The 27,114-nt window shown below is 47.0% G+C and overlaps 1 protein-coding gene across 1 annotated transcript in view; it reads right to left on the bottom strand.

Moving 5' to 3' along the window:
* The window catches only part of CACNA1H (calcium voltage-gated channel subunit alpha1 H), a 419,417-nt gene that overhangs the window by 101,126 nt on the left and 291,177 nt on the right, over window positions 1-27,114 (bottom strand). Inside the window, exons 8-10 of the mRNA XM_084818118.1 lie at window positions 21,601-21,693; window positions 19,170-19,959; window positions 17,451-17,881 (exon numbers count right to left, since the gene is read on the bottom strand). Coding sequence (XP_084674244.1) covers window positions 17,451-17,881; window positions 19,170-19,959; window positions 21,601-21,693 — 1,314 coding nt within the window. The remainder of the gene's footprint in view (window positions 1-17,450; window positions 17,882-19,169; window positions 19,960-21,600; window positions 21,694-27,114) is intronic.

The raw sequence follows: 27,114 nt of genomic DNA, 5'->3' as shown, positions 1-27,114 counted from the left end.
CATTCCATTCAACTTTTCCTCAGCAGAAATGTGTGTACTTTCCTACGAATAAATATGTGTAGATTTCGGGAAAGTAAAAGAGACATCTGAAAGTCCATGGACTCTGCACGGCCTGAGGGGGTCAGTCTGCCGTGGATTCTGCCAGTTGGATTCTTAGAAATCCCAGCTCATTTTAGTCCCTCTTGAATTTCCCCAGCATCCCTAATTCCGACCCATATCTAAGTCTGGGATGTGCGAATTAGGTCACTTCTCTAAAAAATGCAGACCAAGCAAAATTGTCCCTCATCGGTTAAAGTACAGAATTTGCTACCATAAGATGTAGCGATGGCCACCAACTTGGATGGCTTTTAAAGGGGATTAGACAAATGTATGGAGGAGAAGGCTATCAAGGCTAGAGTATCATGAATGATGGCTACAGTATCAGAGGCTTCTCAATACCAGTTGCTGGGAAGGAACAGCGAGAGAGGGCTCTTGCACATGTCCTGCTTGCAGGCTTCCCCCTGGGCATCTGGTTGGCCACTGTATGAACAGAATACTGGACTAGAGAGGCCGTTGCTCTGATCCAGCAGGGCTCTCCTTATGTTCTTAGGGAGAAAAACATCTAGCCACTTCCTCCATACCTTACAGAATCTTATAAACATTTATCCTGCTCTCCCCTTAGTTGACTTCTTTAAAACTAAAAAGCTCCAGTCGCTGTTGCTTTTCCTTCTAGGGGATGGAGCTTCAGCCCCCTGATAATTTTGGTTGCTCTTTTCCGCATCATTTCCAGAACAGTTGTTTCTGGGTTCTTTGCTGATACCAGGAAAGGCTCCCTGTTTGTGTCGATTACAGGAGCATCCTCCGTATCCAGACAACAAGTTCAGTTGACTAACAGAGAGATCAAAAATCACTTTGGCTACAGCTGTTTACTCCTTCCAACTTCCAGAGCACTGGAAATGTTTAATCAAAAAATGGACACACAGGCTTCATTCCTGCCAGGATGATACACGAGAGGTCGCGGAGATTTGTTTTGTCAAACCATTACTCATCCCGACTAATAGACTTTTATGGAGATTCTCTCTGGCAAATGCACGCTTTGCAGCTCGTGGAATGGTATGAGGCAGATAAAGCTGAGCAGAGAGCCAGAACAAAGGGTTCATTGGTTCATGCAGCTCATCAATAACAGAAGGATTTTTGGAAAATGTTTGAAAAATGGCTCACTATTTTCAGCTGGCCATCTTTCAGTGGAAGGCCAGAGCCTGCTTATGAAGAGAAAAGAGGAAGAGGGAGGCTGTCTTTCATGAATCTCTGAAGTAAAACAATGGTTGACCTCCAAATGGGGTGTGTGGATGGGGCGAGAGGGGAACAGAAAGAAGGAAGGAAGTCAAATTGAGAAAGACTGTGTTAAATTGGACCTATTGTAGAACTGTATTTGGTCAGAGCCCCATCCACTTCGAACATAAGAACATAAGAAAAGCCCTGCTGGATCAGGCCACCTATTCCAGCACTCTCTTCACACAGTGGCCAGCCAGCAGTTGAACTGGAACCCACAAGCAGGACACAAGTGCAACAGCAGCCTCCCGCCCACGTTCCCCAGCAACTGGTGTACATAGGCAGACTGCCTCTGACACTGGATCCGTGTTCAGTCTTCCCTGGTGAACCAGTGGAAGGGGCTGCAGTCATGGTTTGCTTCCTTCTGTTTCCTCTTTATGCCCCACCTCACTTGTCCAAATCCTCTGGAAGATTTGCTCAAGTTGAGGGTCGTCAGTTCAGAGGCAGGAGTAAAATGCACAAAGCGCTACCAATTTTAATGAATGAGTTCTGAGTTCTAGGTAACCTCGTTCCCTTATCCCTTTTTGTTATGGTGATGGTGCATCAGGATTAGCATGAGTGCACTGCCTCTTTTTAGGACAAACCTCCCTAAAACCCTTTCTTTCCTCCCCTCAGCTCACCCCAAACCTTCCTTTTTCTTTCCTAAGAGTGTTAGGGACCCCTATTGACTTAATCCCCACCTCTTTGACCTCTCGCACTCATAAGCCTGTTCTTTATCAATACAGACTGTTTACACATGTCTGCAGCCTCATCTATGCTCTAAAGCCCTTGCATTCAACTACCGAAAGAATGAAGCGAGGATCCTCTCATGTTTATGCATACGTTTTGCTTGTATTTGATTCGTAAACACTCTATCAAATTAACTTCCCCAGATTAATGAGTGTAGATTTTAAATCCGTGCTTGTGTTTAATAAAGTCCCCATTGTTTGAAGAAGACTGTGGGTGTGGATTATTGGGTTCAGCCTTGCTAAAGATGCACTGTTGCCAAGGTTTAAAATCCTTGAACGAATGAGTGCCTTGAGAACTTGTGCAATTTTGAACACGTATGTAGAGGAGCACATTTGGAAACAATGTGCTTTAGTATCATGTAACCAGCTTCTATGTGCTCCAGTGTTCAGGTGACCATGATGAAAATCCTGGGGAAGCAACCATGAGAGAAATCGTTGCTGAATCTGGATTGGATAAACAAGCTAAGGATGTCTGAAGGATCCAACACCTGTTGGGCGGCCACAGCTGTTCCGCCATCACGCCGATTGCCACCTCTTCGTCTGCCTCGGGAGCACTGCCATTTACAGATTAGAGCACCCCGTGTATTTAGCCCTGCATCCCTCCTCCTCCTCCTCCTCCTTTTTGGGGGCCAGGGTGGGGGATGCCTGTGAAGTCTCTGTCATGCAGATGTTTGTTTTGCTTATAAACATCACAATTCCTACTGTGCAATCTCGACTAAATTGTACAGTCTGAGAAGAGGAGTGTAATTTACATAGAAGACTCTTGCGCTCCTGGGGAGAATACAGAAACACACGCTGCAGTGTATTATCACCCCTTAGCAGGAGGGCTACGTTCAGGGTTTCAGCTAGTCAGGCAGGTAGCCCTGCCCTCCTCAGGGAACCTGTAAGTGTTAAGGGAATCATGCAGGCCATGCCAGTCCTCACCTCCATTTCCCAGTCTTCTTCCCCAACTGATCCTCAACATTCTGTCGGCACTGACCGAGCTCTGTTCTCATGTGCTGTATTGGGGGGCAGGGTATTATTTGTTTGATTTGTACCCCACCTTTCTATCAAAAAATGGCACTCAAGTGGGTTTACAGGCACAACTAAAATGGATTAAAGGAACAATCGTATGGCCCCTTGACAGTTAGTTTGGATTCTCAGGCAGTGCTCTGACCTTGGAGCCGGGAATCAGAACTGCCTCCCGCTCCCCCTCGCAGCCATCTTGGAAAGAACTGCGCCGGCTGCCTCTCTGAGGTCGGGAATGCAACCTCGGAGAAGGGGAAAAGGCAGCGTTTTGGTGGGCAGAGAGGGGAGGAGTCTGGGGAGGCCAGGATATGAGCTATCCTGAGGCCTCTCTGGCCTGCTTCCCTCCCTCTCTGAGATGCTTTCGCTAGATGGGCCCTTCTAGAGAGGATGCAGGGCGGGAGGACAGGGGGCAAAGATTGCCTCCTCCACTCCTCCCGCCCTGCACAGGATGACCACAAGCCTCCGCGTTTGGAGGCTCACCATCATCGCCATAGGTTTGCGCCCTCTAACAATAACACAATGCATTAGAATACAATAAAGACATAACAATTACAGAATGCTTTAAAATTAAAAACAGCACCCAAGCCAACAGACCCACCTGCAGGCTAAAGGCCTTCTTAAATAAAGCAGTCTTAGCCTGCCAGCAAAGGATGTCTGAGAGGAATCAAAGCTGGCCTCCCTCGGGAGGGAATTCCACAGTTTGGGAGTGGCCACTGAAAAGGCCTTATCTTGTGCTGCCACCGAACACGCCTCTGAGGGCAGCAGTCTCAAAAGATGGTCCGCTCAGAAGATTGTTGGAACTGGGCAAGCACTTATGGGAAATGGCTGTCTTTCAGGTAGCCTGCTCCCACCCTGTATAGGGCAGGGATCCCTACCCTTTTTGGACCTGTGAGCACATTTGGGAGGTTGAGGAACTGCTGTGGGCACTACTACAAAATGCCTACTCAGCGGAGTGCTGCTTTGGCATCTACCTGTCATGTCTATGGATCTTAGACTGTGTCTTATTCAGCAAACACTTTTCTTTCATGTCTATTGGACAGTGCAATGTCTCCTTAATAAGGGATTGTCTAATTTAGCTAATTGCTGGCAGAGCAATACAGCAAATGCTTCTTTTAAACATACATTTGGCAATGGGCAGTAGTTGTTTCTTTTGGGGGGAAAGTTATTACATGGATCAATTTTGTACCGGAACAGTCTTCAATATTCACTGATGTACAAACTCTTTTAAATTAACTACCTGCTTTATGGAAATAAATGAATGGTCAGCATAAATGGAGCCTCTGTGCCCTTTTAAAAGTTAAGAGACTGATATTACAGCATTGGAAGGATGAGTGCTCACCTCCTATAATGCAATGGATCAAGAGCTTTACAACACTTTCAAAATTTGAACGGCATAGAGACGCCACCTTCAAATGGACACTTTTTTGGATATTTGGTTCGCTTTTGCTGAAACCTATGTATCATTGCTAGAAAACGGCATGCATTTCATACAACTCCATGTACATATATTAAAAATATGGTGAAAAAATTATAATAACGTTTCTTTGGGTGCCTATGGGCAGCACACTGGGGGCCGCTTTGTGGGTGCCGCTGGGGACCCCTGCTAAAGGGCTTTATAACCTGCACTTTGAATTCTGCCCAGAAACAGAACTCTTAGAGTTTCCTGCTTAAAGTTGTTTATTTTAAAAAGTGTCTTTCTGCATATCTTGGGGTTTCCCTGAGCATGCTGGTCCTTCCCTCTTGTTTCTCAGTGGCCCTGTTTTGGCTCCAGTCTTGTCGGCACTCACCACCTGAGTTTGCTATTAGAGGGAGTGATACACACACAACACACACAAACATCCCTTAGATGCTCTCCTTGAGATCAGTAGCAAGATGGATTACCATCAGTAATTTCAGTGCTATCTTCAGGATTTGCGGGGGCAAGACCTTGGCCAATTTTGCTAGTCGACCCAAGTCCTGGCATTATGAGACCCCCCACATAACTAGAATGCTGCCATACTTCTCCCCCACTTCCCCTTTCCCCAGATCCCAAATAACTGCAGGCAATTTCCAAGGAGGCAGAGCTCAGCAAAACTACCTGCTGTCTGAAACAGCAGATGGCGTCCACCACAGCTACTCTGTGCCACTCCGGGGACTGAATTATTGATACAGCTGTCATGGCCATGAACATCATTGCATTCAATTGGTGATTCAAATCAATCACAATCACATCAAAAGACAGAGGATTGAAATTAATGACGAGCGTTTGTATTTCAAAGCTGGGCACTGCAAGCTGCCGGTGAAACACTGCACAAGATCATGTCCCCTCAGCTTCTTCCCCTCCTTCTTATGTCCCAATTACTGAAAAAAACGTTGGTTCAGTTTTTTTAGTTTGGGGGAAATGAGCAGACCAGTTGCCAGAGAAGGGTTGGCTTTCCAGAGCCTCGCATCTCCAAGGACTTTTCTGTCAAGGACTCCTGGTCCTGAACAGGGAACATCTCATTCTGAAATGTATCCCAGAAAAAAAGAGGTCACTTTGAAAAGAAAAATTCCGAAAAATCTTCAGAATAGTTGAATTTGGGAACCTTGTCAAATGCGAAGTTTGTTCAACGTCTTAATTCTGGTGATAGGCAATCTATAGGCCCACACTTGTCTGCTGCTGTTCCAATGGGCAAGGAATGGGAGGGCAGGCATGGAGGGAACTTACTTATTATTTATTTAATTAATATCCTGCCTTGCCACCAAAAATGGGGCTCATGATGGCTAGCCATTAAACATGTACCTCAGACAAGCACTCTTGGGCCCACTAACCCATGAAGGTCACTAGGTGACCCTGGGCCAGTCACTATCCTGCGGCTTATTCTATCTCACAGCACTGTTGTGAGGATAAAGTGGGTGGGTGGGTGGAGAGAGAAAGAACTGTGATAAACTCCCTCACTGATAAGGCCCCTCAGAGCCAATTAAGCACCTCTGCAGTGCTCAAGAGAGTTAAGCCAACTCCCAGTTTCAACTTTGGCCTAGGGAGGGCTAACTAGAGGTGAGAGCTTTTGACTACCCCCCCCCCCAGCTCAATAAATCTATTTCCTAGCACTGTAACCTCCACCAGGCCCCAGGAAACACAGCTTGCTTGGGTCCTTCCCAGTCTCCACCACTTGGACTCCAGTTCTTGCTCACCCTTGCGTCTCTCCTGTATATATCTCCCTTGCCATTTATATAGCAGCCTCTGCAGCTGGGACTCGATCCGTGTCCCTGGAGTCCCCCCCGTCCATTTCCGGAATGCTGTAACCATCTTCAGGTGGTGCAACATTGGGAGCAAGCCCAGCTGGGTCTCCAGCGCTGCATGATCTCTCCTGACCAGATAGAGATATAAATATAGATATAGATATGGACCTATGACCTGACTGGAGTCCACCCAGAGGAGAGCCTTCAGTGTGGTGGCTCCTGTCCTATGCAACTCCTCTGGAGGTCAGGCAGGTGCCAGCACTGGGTTGCTGAAATGCTCTTTTCCAGGAAGACTTCCGTGGTTAAACAGCCTCGGTTTTATTGGCACTCTGTTTTTTAAAGAATAATTGTAGTATCATTTTTTTAATCTTTTGTTCATTTTATCTCTTGTTGTTCACCACTCCGGAATCTGTTTAGATGTGGAGTGGTACACAAATGTTGTGTACACACACACACACACACACATAGGCAAAGTTCTTTTTAGTCAGAGAGGCCTTTGGCCTGTATGCTGCCTTGTTATGGCCACTGTAAATATGCTGCAATTGGTTTCATGGGTTGTTTTTATTGCATTTCATTGATGTGTTCTGCCTGCCTTGTGTCTATGCGTGTGTGTTTCACTTTGCATTTGATTGCTGTTTCATTGTCTTTGTATTTCGTTGTTGTTAGCCACCCTGAGCATCGTTCAGTGAAAAGGCAGGATACAAATTTCACAAATAGCTGGGTACAACACCTTGAGTTCCTTTTGCAGGATGTAAATGGTAGGATAGCGATGTAACTGATCATCTGATCCACTGAATAGAATAATATAAAATAAATGGTCCTTATCTTGAAAACGTGGTAGCTGTATTCTTGTCCTAGTCAGGTTAAGCCTTGAGCTGGAATCGTGTCCCGGGTTCTAATCCAGAGCTTTCCCTGCTTTGTGTTCCAGTCTTAATACTGCTTGCACACCCAGTTTGAATTCTGATTCTGATCCTTAAAATCCTTCTAGCTGTCCCGTGCTGGAACGGTCATTTTAGCTTGATTTGGAGACCATAAGAGGAGGCTTGCAGGATCAGATCAAAACCCCCTATAGTCTGGCATCCTGTTTCCCACAGTGGTCCAACACATCTGGAAGGCCCTGAGTTGCTGGACTAGTCAAAGGCTGGACTAGCCAAAGGAACCCATGCACCAGAACTGGGAAAGACCCTTTGCCTGAAACCCTAAGTTGGAGCAGACATAACTGGGCTAAAGGAATCAGTCATCTAACTCAGTATAAGGCAGTTTTCTGTGTTCTAATTCAGCCTTTCTCAACCTTGTGCCTCCAGATATTCCAGCTACAATGCCTAGCATTCCTGACCATTGACCATGCTGGCTGGGGCTCATGGGAGTTGAAGTCCAGAGTATCTGGAGGGCAGCAGGTTGGGGAAGGTTGTTCTAATTTACAGTAGTCACTGCTGAAGTGAGCAGAGAAATAATCAGAGATTTCAGCAGTCAGCTTCAAGGGTGACTGCTGTGTTAACGACTGGTCTCCCTCCATGAGCACAGACTGGTCTTCATTTATATTCTCACTCTTACCACTGAGAAGTTAAAGAAGGGATGCCAAAGATTTGCCAAAGGGAAACACGGAACTCAGTCACTGAATAATTCTGCCACTCCGAAGGGACAACCTTTGCCACAAAATCCAAACACTGCAAAAATTCAGTGCCACCCTAATTTTTATCCTCATTTCCTGGGCTTGGGAGAGATCTTTACACCCAAACAGCTCACGGCAAAAGGCCGTTCTTATAACAATTAGGAAAAACTAGAGCCATCAGCTGTCAAAAGCCCAAGTGTGCCAGGCGTGATAATCGCAGTATTAACATGTCCCCCTCTGGCTGTTTACTGCTGCGGAAGCAGTTTGTGCACTATGCTGTGTAGGCTATGTTGAAAAAAAATCTGGCATGACAGAATGATTTTAGGAAGCAGTTGGCTACCTGGGATGATAAAAGAATGCTCAATGTAAAAAAAATAAAAGAAAGCATAAGGGTTGACCCTGCCCAGACTACCAAGAGCCGTTGGAGTTTCATGCAGCAACATTAAAACACACAAACAAAATAAAATAAATTCACCCCTCCCAGCTGTGTTCTACATGGCTTCCCGAAACAACCATCTTCTTCCTTTCCCTTTTACATCATGTTTTCCAAGAAGAGACAGATGCAACCATAAATATTACATCTGGCTTTTAAAGAGAAATAACACTACAGGAATTCCCCAGCTAGCAACGAACAAGCACAGGAACCAAAATAAGGAAAGATCATGAGGAAAATAAACAGCCCTCACAATTTCCTACTTTCTATCTTCCGTAGGACATATGCACACATGCTGGTTTTATCACTGGGGGGAGGGGGATATGAATGATCAGAAACAATTGTTGCTTCCTTTCACTAAGGCTGGCACAAGTCCATTCTGCTTGTCTTTGAAAGTAAATTCTGCTGAAAGCAGATTCTGATCAGGGATGCATGGCATATTCCCCCATTTTGATTTTTGGGCTGGAAATCATGATTTCACTGGGCTAGCAAGGTTTGCTGGAAAATGCTTTGAGGGTGAGAATAGTCACCTCTTCTTAGATCCTATCCCTGCTGGTTCTGGCTTCTTTCTCCTTCCTGGGCTTTGACGTATTTATGGGCCCAGCCAATTGGAGATCATTCAGCAAATGGGACGACATCACTGCACTAAGTAGCCAGTCCAGTTGGCTATGTGGTGATATCACCATGGGCAAACAAAGTTAATTGGGGGAGAGAGAGCGTGAGAGAGTAGATGCTAGCATGGATTACTTACAACACAGAGAGATGTATATACAATGCCTGTAACTGTGTGTGTTTGTGTATAATGCTTGCAACTCATGGATGGACACACTCATAGCAGGTGAGGCAGGTGGCTCTGATTTTGATGGGGCTGTGGGTTTCAGTCTGGGTTCTGGGTTTCAGTCAGAAAAAGCCAGAACTCTAAAGGAGCTATCCAAGGTTGGACTCAATGGTCTTATAGGCCCCTTCCAACCCTACTATTCTATGAAGGTACTGAACACATTTGGGCGATAGGGTGCAACACTTTGGATAGCTCCTTTAGAGTTTTAGCTGGTTTTGATTGAAACCCAGAATGGATTCACAGCCCCACCAAAATCGGAGCCACTGCTGACTCATGGCAATACCAGATATGTTGCAGTACTTCCACATTAGTTACAACACCCTTTCTTGGGGCCATCCAGATGTGTAAGGTTAAGACTTCTGCCATCCGCGGCAGCATGGCCGTGCATTACCAACCATCTGGAGTTCCCTGGTGGAAGAAAAGTGGCATGCAATAGGTAACAATTTGTTTTAAAATCCAAGAGCAAAATGGCAGCACTGCTGCTTAGGCATCCCACTTTAAACCAGTGCAGGACCCACCAGCTGAAGACCAATGGGATAAATGACCAGCTTATGATACAAAAGGAGAATAGCCAGTCCTCCCTTGCCAAATGTCAGGGGATGTTTTGCACCATTGTGTCAGGACTGAACTCCCCATTGTTATGCAGCTCCCACTGCCCCCCTCCTGTTTTGTTACAGAGTTGAGATCTGAGAGCACATTGGGTCCCAGCTTTGCTAACAGCAACCTGGAGCTTTTTTGGCAAAGGGATGAGGAGCCAGGCTTTGTTTCCTTGTGCTTTAAGCATCACGCAACCGCCCCGGGCAAAGCCCCACAGGAACACTTGCTGATTCTCAAGCTGCCGCAGAACAAGGCATTAAGAAGGAAGCCTGGTTCGGCCATTTGTTAGGTAGGTTGTTTGCAAGCGAAGCCAGGGTTTGCACTGCTGCACACGTACAGGGGGACATCTGCAGGCCTTCACTTGAAAACTCCAGTTTTCTGTTGCAGCAAGACTGCCTAGCAGCTTGGCGACAGACTGAATGGAGGTGACGAACTAAAACATTTTATTGCTCTTGAGATTTGGGCAGTGGAAGAAAAGCTTGTAACAGCCTGGAGTCTCAAAAGCCCAAGACTGGAAAAATATCTTTGTAGGCAGAATGCTGATGGTAACACTTGGAGAACTGGGGCTCAGGTAAAACTTGTCACTGTTTTGTGGAAACATCTTTGGCAGAGTCAAAAAGTGAACTCCCTCTTCCGACAATTTTCTGGCCATGTCTGAGAAAAGGCTCAGGGTCCCCCCCTCTCCACATTGCTCCTTCATGCTCTCTCTCCCCCAATTAACTTTGTTTGCCTACAGTGATATCACCACATAGCCAACTTGATCGGCTACTCAGGGCATCTCTACACCAGCCTAAAATCGTGCATTTAAAATGGGGCTTTCTGCTTCCGTTTTAAATGCAGGATCACAACGACTCCCCTTTTCACGTGTTTCCTTTCCCCTCCTTTCCCCCTCCTTCTCCCTGTATCTGAGTCTTCCATTGTCTTTCCTCAATCTTGCTCCTCATCTCCGCTTTTCACAGAGGGAACTCAAGCGGAACGCAAGGGGGTGATTTGATAGCCAATTATCTGCAATCTATTTAAAAATGGAACAAAGGGCATTTAGTGCAGGAGACGCCCCGCCTGGAGGGTCATGGCATCATGTAAACCGCCCGCAAACTTCCATGAAGGAGCAATCTCAATTGCAGGATAAAAGCTCTGTGTGAAGGAGCCCTTAATGTAGCGATGTCATCCCGTTTGCTGAATGATCTCCAGTTGGCTGGGTTCATAAATATGTCAAAGCCAAGGAAAGAGAAAGAAGCCAGAACCAGTGGGTATAACAGGATCTAAGAAGAGGTGACTATTTTCACCCTCAAAGCATTTTCCAGCAAACCTTGCTAGCCCAGTGAAATCGTGATTTCCAGCCCCAAAATCAAAATGGGAGAATATTCCATGCATCCCTGATCAGAATCTGCTTTCACCAGGATTTACTTTCAAAGACAAGCACAATGGACTTGTGCTGGCCTTATTGATAGGAAGCAATGATTCTAATCATTCATATCCACCCGCCCCAGTGATAAAACGAGCATGTGTGAATATGTCCTACGGAAGATGGAAAGTAGGAAATTGTGAGGGCTGTTTATTTTCCTCCTGACCTTTCCTTACATTGGTTTCTGTGCTTGTTTGTTGCTAGGTGGAGGCTCAAAGACAAGCACAATGGAAATCTGTATTTTTTTTCCTTTGGGTGAGTTCCCCAGGATCCCTGATTGCATAGTATCTAATCCAGTCTAAACTACCTACTTTATATATTTGATTTTCCAGCCTACTCTTTTTCCAGGGCTCATAGAGCATTACAGATCTTTCTTTTTAAAAGGCAAGGGATGACAATAAAATGAAGTACTCAAGTTGTGCTAAACCCATTCTATTTTGAGGAATTCCATTTTGAAATCCATTTCCCCCGAAACAGCTTCCATGGAATATCCACACAAGACCCTGAAGCCTTCACTGCACCCTCTGCTGCCTCTGATATTGGCAGAAACAATAAACGAGAACTCTAAGGAAACAAATCACAAGAACGTCAGGATTTCCTTGCTAGATTAGATCAAGCTATGGTCTGTCTAATCCAGCATTCTGTCTCCAACAGACAGATGCCTCTGGAAGCTCGCAAGGAGAGCATGATGTGGATGTCTTGTCCCTAGTACCTGCTACTCAGAGGTAGACACCTTTTAACTAGAGCTAGACATTATGAGAGATGCATGGCTGCTGGCAAAAACAGCAGCTCTGTGTTTTCTTTCTCTCTCCCCCCTTCCCCTGCCCCTCAGCAAATTATAGCAATAGACTTCCGATTCACCACCACCACCACACTCTTCCACCTCACTGGACAGCTGCTTCTGTGGGTGGGGACTTCTGTTGACATGTCTTAATTATTATTAGCTGTTGGCAGGGGAGATGTCAACAGCTGGTACGGCTAGAAGCAGGAAACCTGACTCTGTGCCCAGCTGACCTGTGTGGCAAGCCACCAGCATGCAGGTTGCTGCACCTGGTATTGGAGTGATTCCACCCACCTAGGCTGGCTATGGGCTCGCCACCACAGGAAGGAGCATACAGGACTTCCTGTCGGGCTGCGAGATTGCATGGGTAATGGCAATCCTTCCCAGATCTTGCCTCACTCTGAATCTTGTCATGTTCTCTGGCTCAGACCTCCTAGCATGATCTTCCAGAGCCTATGGCTCAGTTCTGAAAGGAGGAGACACACAGCTGCTGCATTCAGCAGGGGGCCTGTGCCTTCTGTGTCCCTTGTTTAGTTCTGCCCTGAGTGGCATTGACAGCTCCAGACAGACAGCATGTAAAAATGGGAGCCCATTACCCTCTAAGCATGGAACCACACATTATAGCTGGCACATGACTGCTGCTGAAAACAGTGGCCCACATCCCCTCCTTCTCTTTTATACCAGGTCAGACTATATTTCCATCCCGTTCTGACTGGCAGGACCTAGCATCTCAGGTGGAGAGGGATTTTTCCCACTATGTGATCCTTTTAAACCTGGAGATACTGGGGTGATCTGCCACTGAGCTACAGTACCTTCCCACTCTATTTCAGCTGTAATACGTAATTCCAGCCTGAGAAAGAGAGACAAGAGATCTGGTCCATCCTTCCAAGAATTAAAAAGATTCCATGATGTTTTTCTTAGGAACCCCTCCTTCCTTTCCTCCATGCTTGGGAGCAGAACATTTATTTCTGCCTTGCCAAAGACTCCTGAGCAAACTTAGCAGTCATGGAATAAGAGTACAGGTTCTCTTCTGGATCAGTAACTGGTTAAAGAACAGAAAGCAGAGAGTAGGAATAAATGGTATATTCTCCCAATGGAGGGAAGCAAGTAGTGGGGTCCCAGAAGGATCTGTATTACGCCTAATGCTTTTCAACCTGTTTATAAATGATCTGGAATTAGGAGTGAGCACTGAAGTGGCCAAGTTTGCTGATGACACCAAATTATTTAGGGTGGTTAAAACAAAAAGAGATTGTGAAGAGCTCCAAAAGGTTCTCTCCAAACTGGGAGAATGGGCATCCAAATGGCAAATGCAGTTCAGTGTAAGCAAGTGTAAAGTGCTGCACGTTGTGGCAAAAAATCCCAACTTCAAGTAGCCTGATGGGATCTGAGCTAGTGGTGACTGACCAGGAAAGAGATCTTGGGGTTGTGGTGGACAGCGCAGTGAAGATGTGAACCCAGTGTGCAGCCACTGTAAAAAAGGTAAACACCATGTTAGATGTAATTAGAAAAGGGATTGAGAATAAAAATTCCAACATCATACCACCCCTACACAAATCCATGGTGAGAGCACACTTGGAATACTGTGTACAGTTCTGGTCACCACACCTAAAAAAAGATATAGTAGAGCTGGAAAAGGTGCAGAAAAGGGCAAGTAAAATGATCAAGGGGCTGGAGCATCTCCCCTATGAGAGAAGGTAAAACAGCTGGGATGGTTTAGCTTGGAAAAAAGGAGGGTAAGGGGAGACATGATAGAGGTCTACAAAATTATGCATGGTGTGGAGAATGCGGATAAGGAGACATTTTTCTCCCTCTCTCAAATACTAGAACCTGGGCTCATCCTATGAAGCTGATTGGTGGGTGATTCAGGACAGATCAAAGGAAGGACTTCTTCACACAGCGCATAGTTACACTATGGAATTCACTACCACAGGAAGTAGTGATGGCCACCAGGTTGGATGTCTTTAAAAGGGGGTTAGATAGATTCCCAGAGAAAAAGGCTATCAATGGCTACTAGTCTTGATGGCTCTGTGCTACTTCCAGTACCAGAGGCAGTGAGCCTGTGTACCCCAGTTGCTGGGGAACATGGGTGGGAGGGTGCTGTTGCACTCATGCCCTGCTTGTGGGTTCCTGGTAGACAGCTGGTTGGCCACTGTATGAACAGAATGCTGGACTAGATGGACCCTCGGTCTGATCCAGCAGGGCTCTTCTTCTGTTCTGATGTTCTTATTTACCCAGGGTTGATCTTATACTGTGTGAATAATTTACTTCTTCAGATATTAGATGCAATAACAAAAGACATAAAAACACACAGAAACGGAGGGCATGTGTTTGTCAAACAGCCAAAATTAACTGGGGGTTCTACCCCACCCCCCACCCCAAGAGAAGTCAAAGCAAAAATAAGAAAAGCACAACTTTCCCCACATGTTGAGTGACCCAAGCAATGGTTCTCGGGATGACTCATTGCCTTTTATCCCACTGTCCTTCACTCCAGCCAGGCAACGGGGATGCAGTGTCCTCGGCTTTCAGAAACATTTCTCGACACCATGCTGTTCTCAGTATTAGTGTGAACAGCGTGGTTTTGTTTCCTTCTAAACACTTAAAAACAGAGCAGAGAAAGATCCCCTCATGCCTGGCAAGAGCATGCAGCACTTTTTCCGGGGTGGGCGTGCGAGACTTCTCCCCTGCACAACTGCAGCTGTTTGGGCTTCACACAAGCACAGGGCCTTAGGTGCCAAAAGAAGCCAGAGCCGGCACTGGATTGACTCTGTGTTCAAAATTCAAACTGCACCCGGGGTCCTGGAGATCCGCTGGAAAAATCTCCAGATCTCACACCTTGTCTCAGCCAAACACACGACTGTGTGTGTGTTCGTAGAGGAATCATCTGGAGGAAAATCAGGGCTTCTTTTGAGACAGTCAAGTTTTGGAGGTGGTTGTCTCAGGCTTGAAACAACCACCGCTGCCAACACAAGGGACTCGAGAGCAGGGGTGAAGAACCTCTTTTAGTCTGAGGGCCAAAGTTCAGTTTAGAGAAGCTCTCGATGGCCACATTCCTGTGGTAGGCGGAGCCAAAAACACCACCTGATTGTAGCTTAAATCTCTTCCTGCCAGTGATTAAGCCTTAGGGGAGGTTCTTTTCTCTTACGCCTAATGCTTTTTAATGAACCTGCCCAGTCACTGAGGTCATCGGAGGGCATGCTCCTGGTGGTTCCACATGGACCTATGGCCCGATTGGAGCCCACCAGGAGAAGAGCCTTCATAGTGGTGGCCCCTTTCTTTGGAACTCCCTGCCCCTGGAGGTCAGGCAGGTGCCAACACTGTATTGTTTCCGGCGCCTCCTCAAAATAGCTCTGTTCCAGGAGGCATTCCTTAATTGACCAGTCACGGTTTCTACTGGTATTCTGTTTTTTAAAATAGCATAATTTTAATCTGGTGTTTTAATCTTTTTATCCTTTAACTGTTTTATCTCTTGTGTTCACCGCTCCCAAATCTGTTCTAGATATGGAGCGGCACACAAATATGGTAAATAAATAAATAAATAAATACATTTCAATCTTTTAGAATGGAGAAAAAATTGCACAAACGCCAGGAAACCTCCCAACAGGGAAGGAGCAGGGGAAGGGGGCGTGACCAACTGGGGAATCCTGGAGGGCTGGATCGGGACTCAAGATGGGTCAGATTTGGCCCCTGGATTCGGCTCCCAGATGTGGCTCTTCTGTTGAACATTGATGCTATAATGGAATAATACACAACCAAAACTCTCCCTCGTCAGGTCTATCCATATTCTGATGACGACCTACAGCTAGTAAGTCAGGACATCCCTTGGCTGATGGCCTTGTCTCCTCTACCAGTCCGGTCCAATCCTTCTTGTCCTGCTACAGAACAGCCTTACTAGATTTCATCCTCTCTTCCCTTTTGCCTGACCACAGACCTGCCTTGCCCTAACAGGGGCTGCGTCTGTTGCACATCCCATCCAACCCAACTACCAGCCCTTGGGCCACTGCGGGTGGATTTCCACCTTTTGGCCTAGATTCCGCCACCCACTGGCCTTCCCTTCCTTGGACTTCTTCAGAGAACAACCAAAGGTCGCCTGACATTTAAACAGCAGCAGTCTCGGAAAACAGGCAAATGTCAGGAAATTGAACAGCACAGATGCAGAATCAATGTTACTTTCACTGGTGGCAGGCGGGCAGGGGGGGACCCTCAAAAACAGATGAAGCATGACATGGTTGTTGGTGGACTGGAGCTACAGGAGCATCAGGTGACTCTACAAATCATCTGCTGACTTACAGGAGTCCCGTCTGACGAAGCCAGCTCGCCTAGCAGAAGCACTTTGGGGGTGGTTAAGGAAGGCTGAGCGCCGAAGAATTGATGCTTTCGAACTGTGGTGCTGGAGAAGACTCTTACAAGTCTCCTGGACTGCAAGGAGGTCAAATCAAACCTGAGTGCTCATTGGAAGGACAGATACTGAAGCTGAAGCTGAAATATTTTGGCCACCTAATGCGAAGAGAAAACTCTCTGGAAAAGACCCTGATGCTGGGAAAGACTGAAGGCAAAAGGAGAAGGGGACGGCAGAGGATGAGATGGCTAGATGGCATCACCGATGTGATGAATATGGACTTAAGCACACTCCGGGAGAGAGCGCAGGACAGGAAGGCCTGGCGTGCTGTGGTCCACGGGGTCACAAAGAGTCGGACACAACTGAACAACAACAACTAGGGTTAGGAACGTGGGAAGCAAGGGTGGCAATCCCATGAAGCCATGGAGCAGAGGAGCATTGAATTACATGCCCCCCACTCCCTCAGCTGCCACCTTGCTCCAGCAAGCCGGCACTGCACCGGGTGCTCTGGCCGCTCCCCTGCTGTGGCATTTGCCCAGTGGGAATGTGAGGCCAGCAGGGCTCTCAAGAGCACCCACCCACCCTCTGGCTCTCCCTGAGATCCTCTCAAGGCAAGCTGGAGGGCAGATGGGCTTTCCGAAGTGCCACATTGGCCAGAACAAGTGGCTGACACGGCTCTTCAGAGAGCCAGCCAGGGTCAAACTCCTGGCTCTGAAAAGATCGCCTGTACAGGCAATCTCCTGGACACACCTCCCATAATGCCTGGCTCTGAGGAAGGACCCCCTCCGAGGCAGGCACTTGGTTTGGCTGGCTCTCTGAAAAGTCCTGACAGCTGCTTTTTCTGGCTGATGCAGCTCTTCAGAGAGCCCGCCCTGAGAGTGATACAGAGGGCAGGGGGCCATGGAGGGGTAGGGGGCGAAGGGTGATGTGTGACATGGGGCATGAGTGGTGGCAATGGGCAATGAGGGTCAGCAAGGAGAGTGACGAGAGGAAGGCAGGCAACCGAGAAGGTCTCAGGACCTGCCAGGTTTCAGAAGGGACCTCCTGTCCTGCTTCTGTCAGTGTCGAGACACAGAGGCTAGAAACCTGGACATTATGCTTCCGTTATTGCAGCCTAAGATCGCATTAGCTTTTTTAGCAGCAGCATCACACTGCTGGCTCATGTTCAGCTTGTGATCAATGAAGTCACAAGCCACCTACCTGTTCATGATACTCAATCCCCATGCTCAGGGTATTGATGAGGATAGCAATCATAATCCCGCGGTTGAAATACTTGCTCTCCACAATCTTCTTCAGCTTGTTGCCAAACGCCTTCCAGAGCTTGGCTATTTTATTCCTCTCCTTGGGTGGCTTATTATTTTTCTTCTTCTTCTTTTTCTTCTTGTTTCTCTGCTGCTGGATCTGGTCCCGCTGGTCCCCGTGTTTCACATCCTGCGTGAACTCGTACACCCCGTTGTTCTCGTCACCTGATTCGTAGCTGTCCGACTCGCTGAACTCGAACTCGGGGTCCTCCAAGATGCTGGCGCAGTAAGGGCAGCTCTGGAGCTCACAGTTCAGCATGCTGGCTTGGGGGCTGGGCAAAGGGCAGGGCACATTCAAGCCAGACAGCCTGCTGGATGTCCGGCAAAGACCTGCAAGGAAGGAGACGTGAAATATGTGAATGGAGCAACTTTGGCCTCACTTCCTGATTCTCAAAGGATCCTTCAGACAAGATGGGTGAATCTGGCAGGTTCTCTTTCTCCCGCATTCAAATTTTTAAGATCTCAAGTTCTTCCGCTCCTGAATATGAAGAACTTTGCACATTTTGGGAAAATCAAAATCAAACTGAAATTAAGTCCTCACCCAGCTGCACCAGCCAAATTCAATAGGTTCTGCTATTCCAAGCACAGAGAAGACCATTGTTGTACCTGCCTGCCACAGAGCTCTTAAAGAAAATTGAGGAGCCTGTCAGAAAAAAGGAGGTGGCAGCCCGAATTCAGCACTAACATGGCTGAGTGATTCAGACCCAGGCCTTTAAGAGCCAAGCACTCAACCTGCCATTTTCAGTTTCTCCTGTATCCATACTTTGAAAATCTCATGTTCTTTTTGTCCCGAATATAGAGAACTTTGTAAATTCTTATCAAGACCAAACTGAAATGAAATTCTCACTCACCCCTAGTGACAGGTGGAGGGTTACCTTGAGCTGCATCGACACCAATGACCTACTTGACCCGATCTCAATGTTTATTTATTCATAATTTTTAATTTTAATTTACCTTATTTACCACCTTTCTGCCAGAAAAATGGCACTCAAGGTGGCTGACCATAAAACCCAGATTAAAAACAAAAACTTAATTAAAACATGACATAAAAACAAATAAACTAAAAACACAACGATACAAGAAATAAACAGCACCCACCAATTAAAATCATCTCAGCCACCAATTGGGATGGCTTTAAAAGGGGATTGGACAAATTCATGGAGGAGAAGGCTATAAATGGCTACCAGTCCTGATGGCTATGAGCTACCTCCAGTATCAGAGGCAGTGTGCCTGGTGCACCAGTTGCTGGGGAACATGGGTGGGAGGGTGCTGTTGCACTCGTGTCCTGCTTGTGGGTTCCCTGTGGGCAGCTAGTTGGCCTCTGTGTGAACAGGACGCTGGACTGGATGGACCCTTGGTCTGATCCAGCAGGGCTCTTCTCATGTTCTTATATCACCAGTTACTGGGGAGCAACAGTGGGAGAAGACCACTGTGGACTTCCCATTGGGGCATCTGGTTGACCACTGTGGGAAGCAAATTCCTAGACAAGATGGACCTTTGGTCTGATCCAATAGGGCTCTTGTGACGTTCTTGCATTCTCATCACCCTCTGATAACATGGCTGGCATTTCCTTTTGGTCACCAAACCCCAACTAAGTTACTAAACGATCGCCCCTTACCATGTTCTCCAACCAAATGATGGAGCTTTCCATAGGCATCCACGTTCAGGTGCACAGGACTGTTAACCATGGCCACAGGAGTGGTGCCACCGCTGCCTCCGCCATTTTTCTTGCCTTTGGACACTGGGCTGATGCTGGGTTTGCTAGCTGGAGAAGGCATGATGGTCGGGTAATTCATGTTGCCATGACCAGTGAGCTTGAGACCTGCTGGGACATTGGAAGACTTGCATTTCATCTGGGCTCCTTCCACGTGGCAGTCGGCATGGTAAATGCTATGGACAGACTCCGAATCCGGTGCCGCGGAGTTCCGGACGTTGGGGGATGACGGTGGAAGCATGAGTTGGCTCCTGGGTTTCACGACCTTCAGCTCAAGATCACAGATCTCGGGGTTGGAGCGTGGCCCCTGTGGGCTCCCGTTGCTGATGTGGTAGTGGTGGTGGTGGTGGTGGTGGTGATGGTGGATCAGGTGGTGAATGGAGGTGATGCGTTTTTTGCTCCGGTGCCCTTGGCCGTTGGCTCCGATGTTGGGGTTGACTTTTTTCCGCCGCTTGTTCTGCCAGTTGTTGTAGAGACGCAACGTCCGCCGTTTGACTTTCCTGAAAATGTGGCAGATATATTTGAGGAGTTCCTCGTAGCAGCTTCCTGGCTCGGAGAAGCTGGCGATTGTGCTGTCGTTGGACAGGTAGCGGGCCCGCTGCTCCTGCATCAGCTGGTTCTCCCGCTGCTTTGTTTCAGAAAACTGTGTTGCTATCACAACCAGGCACAAGTTAATCATGAAGAAAGAACCGACCTGTGGGGAGGAGGAGGAGGGGAAATCCCAAAGAGATCTGATCAGTTGCAGTTCAGAGATACACACACACATAGCAGTGGGGCAGTCAAGCAGTTGGCCTCCAATGGTCACCACCAGCAGCCATTCCAGAAGGCTGGATGGAGGGAGATGAGGGGCGGAAGAGGGGCCGTTCCCCTAGCCCTGCTGAAAGACTACTAATTTTGTTCCCTCTTCCCTCCCCGTTCCTCTTTCCGTTTGTGTCTTCTCAGATTGTAAGCGTCTGGGCAGGGACTGTCATGTGGAACCTATTATATGTAAGCCTTTCTGGGAGCCTTTTTGGCTGAGGGACGGCATGAAAATACTCCAAACAAACAAACACACAAACAAACAAGCCAAGTCAGGGCTCACAGGGTCGAAGTTCAAAGACTTCTGTATTAGCAGGGATGCCACCCCCCCCACCCCAGTCTTCCGTGTTCTCCCTAAGTTTAACTGAAATCCTCACAGCAGCGGGGGGAGAAATGGATTTTCCCAGCAACAATATATTGCCGTGAGCTATCCCTGCTGCAATGCAAAGTATTTGGGGATGGCTTGGTATGCGTGGGCCATTAAAACCCATTCGTTTTACCAAAGACCTGCTCTGGATGGAGATTAAAAACTACTAGAGCTGATTTGCTGCCTTTGAGATCAAATGTTTCTCCCTGGTGTTGTGCAGAGGAACTCCTGGAGAATCTTGAGGGGGTGGTCTTGTGCTGTTTGGAGATGTGTTGAGTCCCTCTCATCCCCTTTCTGATGGTGCCTCTGCCCTCTCTAGCCAATTTCCAACCTGCTGGCCACTACACTGTCCTTTGCCAGCTCACGATCACATGGCTGTCAGCTGGTGCTAATAAATTGGGTATTATGCTATGCATGGCTGCTCTTTGGAGTGTGCGCGCACACACACAGACACACATGCACCCAGATCAACACAGCGGCCTGCATATTTGGACTCCCTTTGGGGTGTGTAGCTGTGGGGCCTGTCATGATGAGCGCCTTCACTTACACATTTACCACTACACCAATGTTTACAAAAGAGACACACTTTTCCACCCTGGGGGAGACTGACATTTGTCTCTGATTGGCAAGAAACTCTCCAGGGTCTTGGGCAGAAGAAGGCTTTTCCCGTCACCTGCTGCCTGACTGCTTTAGCCAGAGATGCTGGGGATTGAAACTGGGGCTTTGTGCTTGCGAAGTGTGTGCTCTTCTAGTGTGCTATGGCTCCTCCCCAGTGTGGACCACTCCCTGCAGCCCACCTGGTTGCACAAAGTGGGCCAACTAAGAAGGGGTGTTTGTCTATGGAAACAGGGAAAGGCAGTGAGTGGACAGGGTGATGGTGCAAGCCAGAAAGCCAGGAAAGTGCCTCAGACCCCAGGAGGTTCACAGTTTCTGACAGGGGGGCAGCAGCTAAAGGAGCCAAGCTAGCTCCCTAGTGGCGTGTGGCTCAAGCCCACCTGTGGGTGACAGGCCTGAAAGGGGCTGTAGGGACGTCTCCTAGTCCTAATCAGAGATTGGTGGAACAACAGCAGCCAGGGTGCCCAGATCTTGTCTGGTAAAGGGCTGCACGAGAGTTGACCGTAACAAGATACGACGTTCCACCCGTGTCTCTGAGCCCAGCACCATACTTACTATTATAAGTAGTATAAAATATATAAAATTGTAAAAAGAGTGCGCATCCATGACATAATACATGATGTCAACCCATCCTTCCAGGGTTATAACCTGTAGGGGAAGAAGAAGACAAGAGAAAGAAAGAAGAGAAAAAGAGAGAAGAGTTACAATCCAGGAACAGAGTTGACAAGTGGAGATCCAAATCAATACACGGAGGGGTTTACTGTGGAAAGTCTGGTCTGGAATAATCTTCCCTTCCCTTTCTCACATGCTTCCCCATTCACACAGCTCACACACAGTGGTCGCACACACGCTTGATGCTCACAGAAGCTATTCACTTGGAGAAACTGTGACTGGCAGGGTTTTAACATCCATATGAAGCGGGCATGTCCTGTTGTGTCACAGTTCTGGAACATGATCTCTTCAGAAATGGCAAACATCAAACCTTACATGTTCCATCAGCATTGGCCCTATTAACAATATGGGAAGAACAAAATGCTAAAGGGACATCTAAGGACTTCATTGCGCTCATGCTGATGGCAGCCCAAAGAGTCATAGCCAAAAATTGGAAAACTGAAGAACTTCTAACATTGAAATCTTGGTGTACAGAACTGTGGCAAAGAGCCATGGCAGAAAAAGTCAAAACATCTGACTTCTATAAAATATGGCAGGATTTTTTCTTATAAACTAATCAGGGGCATAACCAGCAGTATTTGTTAAAGCTTTTCCTCAGTCTATGGAGAAGCAACTAAATTGAATCTGCTATGGTGAAGTATTATAAAGAACAACTCCAGGCAGCCTTCGGATTCCACCTATATCTTGGTTTGTAAGGTAAAGGGAATATATACATATGTGTTAAATGCACTATTCTCTGTCAATAAGTAGATGTAATTCCAATGTGTTTCTTTTTATTTTTCTTTCTTTCTGTTGATTTGTTTAATCTTGTTTTGGAAATCTAATGAAATCCTTAAAGAAATAATGCTTTTTAGAAAAACCCAGAAGCTATTCACATACCACTAGGGTGGCCCATCATGCTTCACCAAAAAGAGAACAAAAGAAGACACAGATGTGCACAAAATTTGCCCATGCTAATTGATACATATGGGTGCATATTTGGAAATCATCACTATAATTTAAATAGAAATGCAATATATCTCACCACAGCGGGGAAGGCTGTGAGCAGGCGGCCTGTGGCCACTGCTCGGCCTGGCGTCCAGATGCTGCTCACTGTGGAGGGGCCGCAAGGCCAAGGCCCGGGCCCCTGCTCTGCTCTCCCATCATAGGGTTCTTTATCTTTAAACCAGGCTTGGGCAGCCCTTCAAATTGAGGACACTTTCAAATAAAGGACTGTCCTCTGACAGCTCTCCAAAACAGAAGAGTGCCCTGTGCAAAGTAGGATACATGGACAGCCGACTTGTAGAAACACAGGATCAGGGGTGGCTCTGGTTTTGAGGGGAGGGGGGGCTGTCAGGGTTCCCCTTATGGCCTGGACCCCCTGAGCAACTCCTTAAGGATCTCTCCTCTCCTTAAGAGTCCCACCTTCCTTCTTTTAAACTTCCCCTTCCCAGTAATGTGGGGTTGAGGCTGTAGATGTGGGGTGATGGACACTCTAGAAACAGGGTTGAACCACAACAGTTTACTGGTAAATTAAAGCAAACAAATTACAACTGAAGGTATTGACACAATAGAGCAGAGAGATACAAAAGTATTTAACTGTTTTTATGTATTTTATTGAGCTGCCTTGGGAGGGCTTCTGCCCTGACAGGTGGCCAAGAAATATTATAAATAAATAAATAAATAAATAAATAAATAAATGGCCTTAAAAGAAAATAAAAATTGGAAATTGCAAGTTCCTTTACCCTAGCTGTCCTTAGACTTTTCTAGGCTGCTTCTTCCTGCTCACTCTTCAGACTCTGCTCTCACTTCAGGCTCTGGCTGTCTCTCTCTTACTGGCTCTCTCACTCTCTTTATATACCCTTCTCCCTCAAAACTGGAAGTACTGCTTCAGACCTGAAGAAATGAAACTTAAGTGGAGAAATGGAACTTACACCTAACTGGAGAAATAAAACTACTCCTCTCAGGGTTAGCCCCTCCCAACAGAAAACTCCAGGCCTCTAAGCCTGACCTGTTTCCCTTTTGCCTCTGTAGGCTTCAAACTTCACAGGGGCTTTGGCAAAATGCCCTCTCCTAACTTAGTGGGGCCCCTCCCATGTGGCAACAGTGGGTAGCAGCACTCTGAATATGTTAGGGATGTCAGAGAATTCCGCCATGGATCTCAGTGAGGCCGAATGCCAGTGCATTCGGCCCCCCCGAAATCCATGGTGGAACGAAGCCCCCCCGCCCCCCCCCTGCAAAATGGGCCCACAATGGAGCACCTACCTGCTGCCGTCCGTGCTGACTTGCGAATGGCGTCCGTGTCTGCGGCAAAAAAAAAAAGGGAACGCAAATGGTGGCCGCCGTAGCTGCTGCCGTTTGCGTTCACTTTTTCTTTTTCCGTGATAGGCTACGTAAATATTTATGTAGCCTATCATGGCAAAATACAGGGACGCAAATGGCAGCGGCTACGGCAGCCGCCATTTGCATCTCTGCAGGCTGCCCAGCGGCCAGATGTCCGACTGCGGGCGGCCCCAGCCGGTGGCTCCGCGGAATCTCCGTGGAGCGGAGCTGGCCGGAGAGAATTTCAGGGGGAGGGACGGAGCGCCTCCCCCACACCATGAATGTCACCCTTCGAAAAGGTAAGTGACTTTCGTACATCCCTAGAAGATGTGCTTGTTGACTGACAGCTGCCATTTATATTTCCCATAATGCTCCGGAATGCAGTGCTATGTTAGGGCCTCAGGAGGTTGAGGAACATCTAACTTCTCAGGAGCCCCTTTCCAGAAATGGGGCACATGCCGCAGGCCTTCACCAGAAGGGGAAACAAGTGCTTGTGCAGCTACTGAGAAGGCAGGAGAGAGCCCGTAGAGAGCATCCAATGTGATCCCAGGAGAACACGTCCCACCCTGGGAGGACGAGGACCATCTAGCTGCTTGAAAGCCTCTCTCTGGGAGTGGGGCATCTATTCATGGTCAGGACTTCCACTGCCTCCTTGTCATCCACTGAAAAAAGAAAGATATTGCTGGGTACCATCAGCATAATGATGAGGCCATTCAAACTTGGCGTGCCCTCTCCTAGCAGCCTTGTGGCAGCCCTCAATGTACGGCCTCCGTAGACTGTGGCAGGCCTCAATATATGCCCCTCTTCAGGGTCTTCAGTGTTGCTGTTTCCTTTTAAACCAGGTCTCCACTCCTGTTTTCATTGGATTGTTTTGATTCATTCATTTTCATTTTGTTTTATTATGCTGTTTTATTTTGCACTGTGCATTGCATTGAGCGCCATTTGGGCTGAGGGACACTTTATAAACATCTCTAACAATAATAAAGATATACATAAATTTAAATGATGTCTCCCAGTCACACAGCACTTTTAAATAGCCTGCCCCCCCCCCCCCCGCCAGGCATCTGCGGTGGGTTTATCAAAGACTGCATGGGCTGCATCCAGTTGTGTCACCTCTGCTGAGGGAAGGCTGTTTGATGAAGCAGAGGCTTCCATGAGCTGAAAGTGGGGGGAAGGAGGTGGTTTTTGCAGATTCCACCTTCACTCTGCAGCCCCCTGGACCCCTGAAATCTTTCCCCCACTTTTCATGCCTGAAAGTCTCCACTGGACCAAAAGCTTTCTGAGTGTGGACGCTAAGCCTGTGCAACATTCAGACACATAGTCAGTTTACCAACACTATGAGAATTAACAACAAAACAAACACAAAACATCTGAGAAGCTGGAATGTTCGTTAATATTCCATAACACCTCTGCAGCTGAGCCAATGGATTGAAAAGTCTCATTGCAATATACTGAAACCAGAGTTCATACAGCCAGTATCTAAGTAGGTTTCAAAAACTACAGCCTACATTTAACTTCCTCCCCCACTGCATTTGTGGACTTTATCTCATCTAGCAAACTATAGAATTTCTACAAATCTTCATGCTGTTATGATTGAATTTGATACTCCATTCTTTTCTTGACCAAGACTGTAAGTGCTGTAAGAGATTATCCAAAGCTGGCGTTGACTTTGCAAATATATACACATAGATTAACATCAAACTTCTGCTGATGTCTACAGCCGAACACAGGAAGAGCCTGCCAAGATTTGCAGAGGCCTGCAGCAAAGGTTTTTGACTGTGGATCCTCATTGCAATAATGACATTGTAACCAAAGGACTGGCCTACGGTTCCTTTGGAAGCTGGGTTGGCTTAACATTGACAGCAGCACAGACAAATCAAAAGTAGGAAGCTATGGACTAAAATGGCATGTTCTGAAACTCTCCGTAGTGGATTAAGGAGAACCCACTGGCCTTTCTCTTCCAAAGGGAGGGTTGGGGCCCAGCGATGGGTTCCTTCTCAAAACTAGGGATGTTGGACAAATCTGCGATGTAACCAAATGAGTTTGCATTTCTATGAATCTGACCAATGGATTCCACAGTGGACTGGCTTTCCCCGAGTCACGTGGATTCTGTAGATTTGCAGACCATTTAAAAAAAAACTTTCTGGAACATTATGCAATTTTAGTTGTAGAAAAATACATACAATTAAAAAAAAAATCTGATAATGTGCATTTTCCCCATAGGCTAAAGCATGAAAATGCACATTTTGGGGACATTTGTGCATTTTCACAAGTGCGAATTTGGGCAAATGTAAATTTGCACCAAGGTGAATTTGCAGAAATCTGGGAAATTGGAAAAAATCCAATTTTGTCAATGAGCAAACGAAAGGCACCTGACAATCTGCAAAATGCAGACGGAATGAATTTTACAAATTCCATACATACCGACTCAAAATAATCTATGCCTATAGCCAGAGCAAGGCATGCAGAAAAAACTCAATACTCCAAACTCCCCATCCAAGTACACAAATCAAGCAATCCCATCATTGAAGAAATGCCACTTATACCTTGAGAATTCTGAGGTCTACGGGTCTACAACACTCTCCTCCCCCCTCCCCAACTACCAGGGCGTACGTTTTCGTTCTTCCTGGACGTGCCACCCTCTCACCCTGGCCTTAATTCCTAATGTGCAGTGGTGATGATTTAGATTCTGAGGGTTGATGAGCCTCTTTTGGCCCAAGAGCTGAATTTGATTTTGGAGAAGCTTTTGGGGGCTGGATTCCAGTTGCGGGCGGGGCTGAAAGCAGAAAGGGTGAGACCAAAACTGCCAGCATATTTTAGCTTAGAGATCTTACTACCAGGAAGAAATCCCTAGGAGGGGCATTTCAACTAGTGCTGTGCTGAAAATTTCTCCCACATTTTTTCCGACCATTCTCATTCAATTTTGTGGAAGAGAAATTGCTTTCTAAAAGAAATTCTATGGCGAAGAAATTTTGGAGAAACTCTCATGGGTTGGGTTTGGGTTTCTTGGTATGTATTTTTCTTGGCTCACCTTGCTTAGGTGGCCGAGGAATGAGCACAAGTGTCCTGTTTTTCATTGTGCAATCACCTCTCTGG

Source organism: Heloderma suspectum, chromosome 12 (genome assembly GCF_057233095.1).
Source record: "Heloderma suspectum isolate Gila_16-S chromosome 12, 16-S_ref, whole genome shotgun sequence".
NCBI lineage: Eukaryota > Metazoa > Chordata > Lepidosauria > Squamata > Helodermatidae > Heloderma > Heloderma suspectum.
The sequence above is the reverse complement of the archived record's forward strand: the minus strand, read 5'-3'. Positions and strand labels throughout refer to the sequence as shown.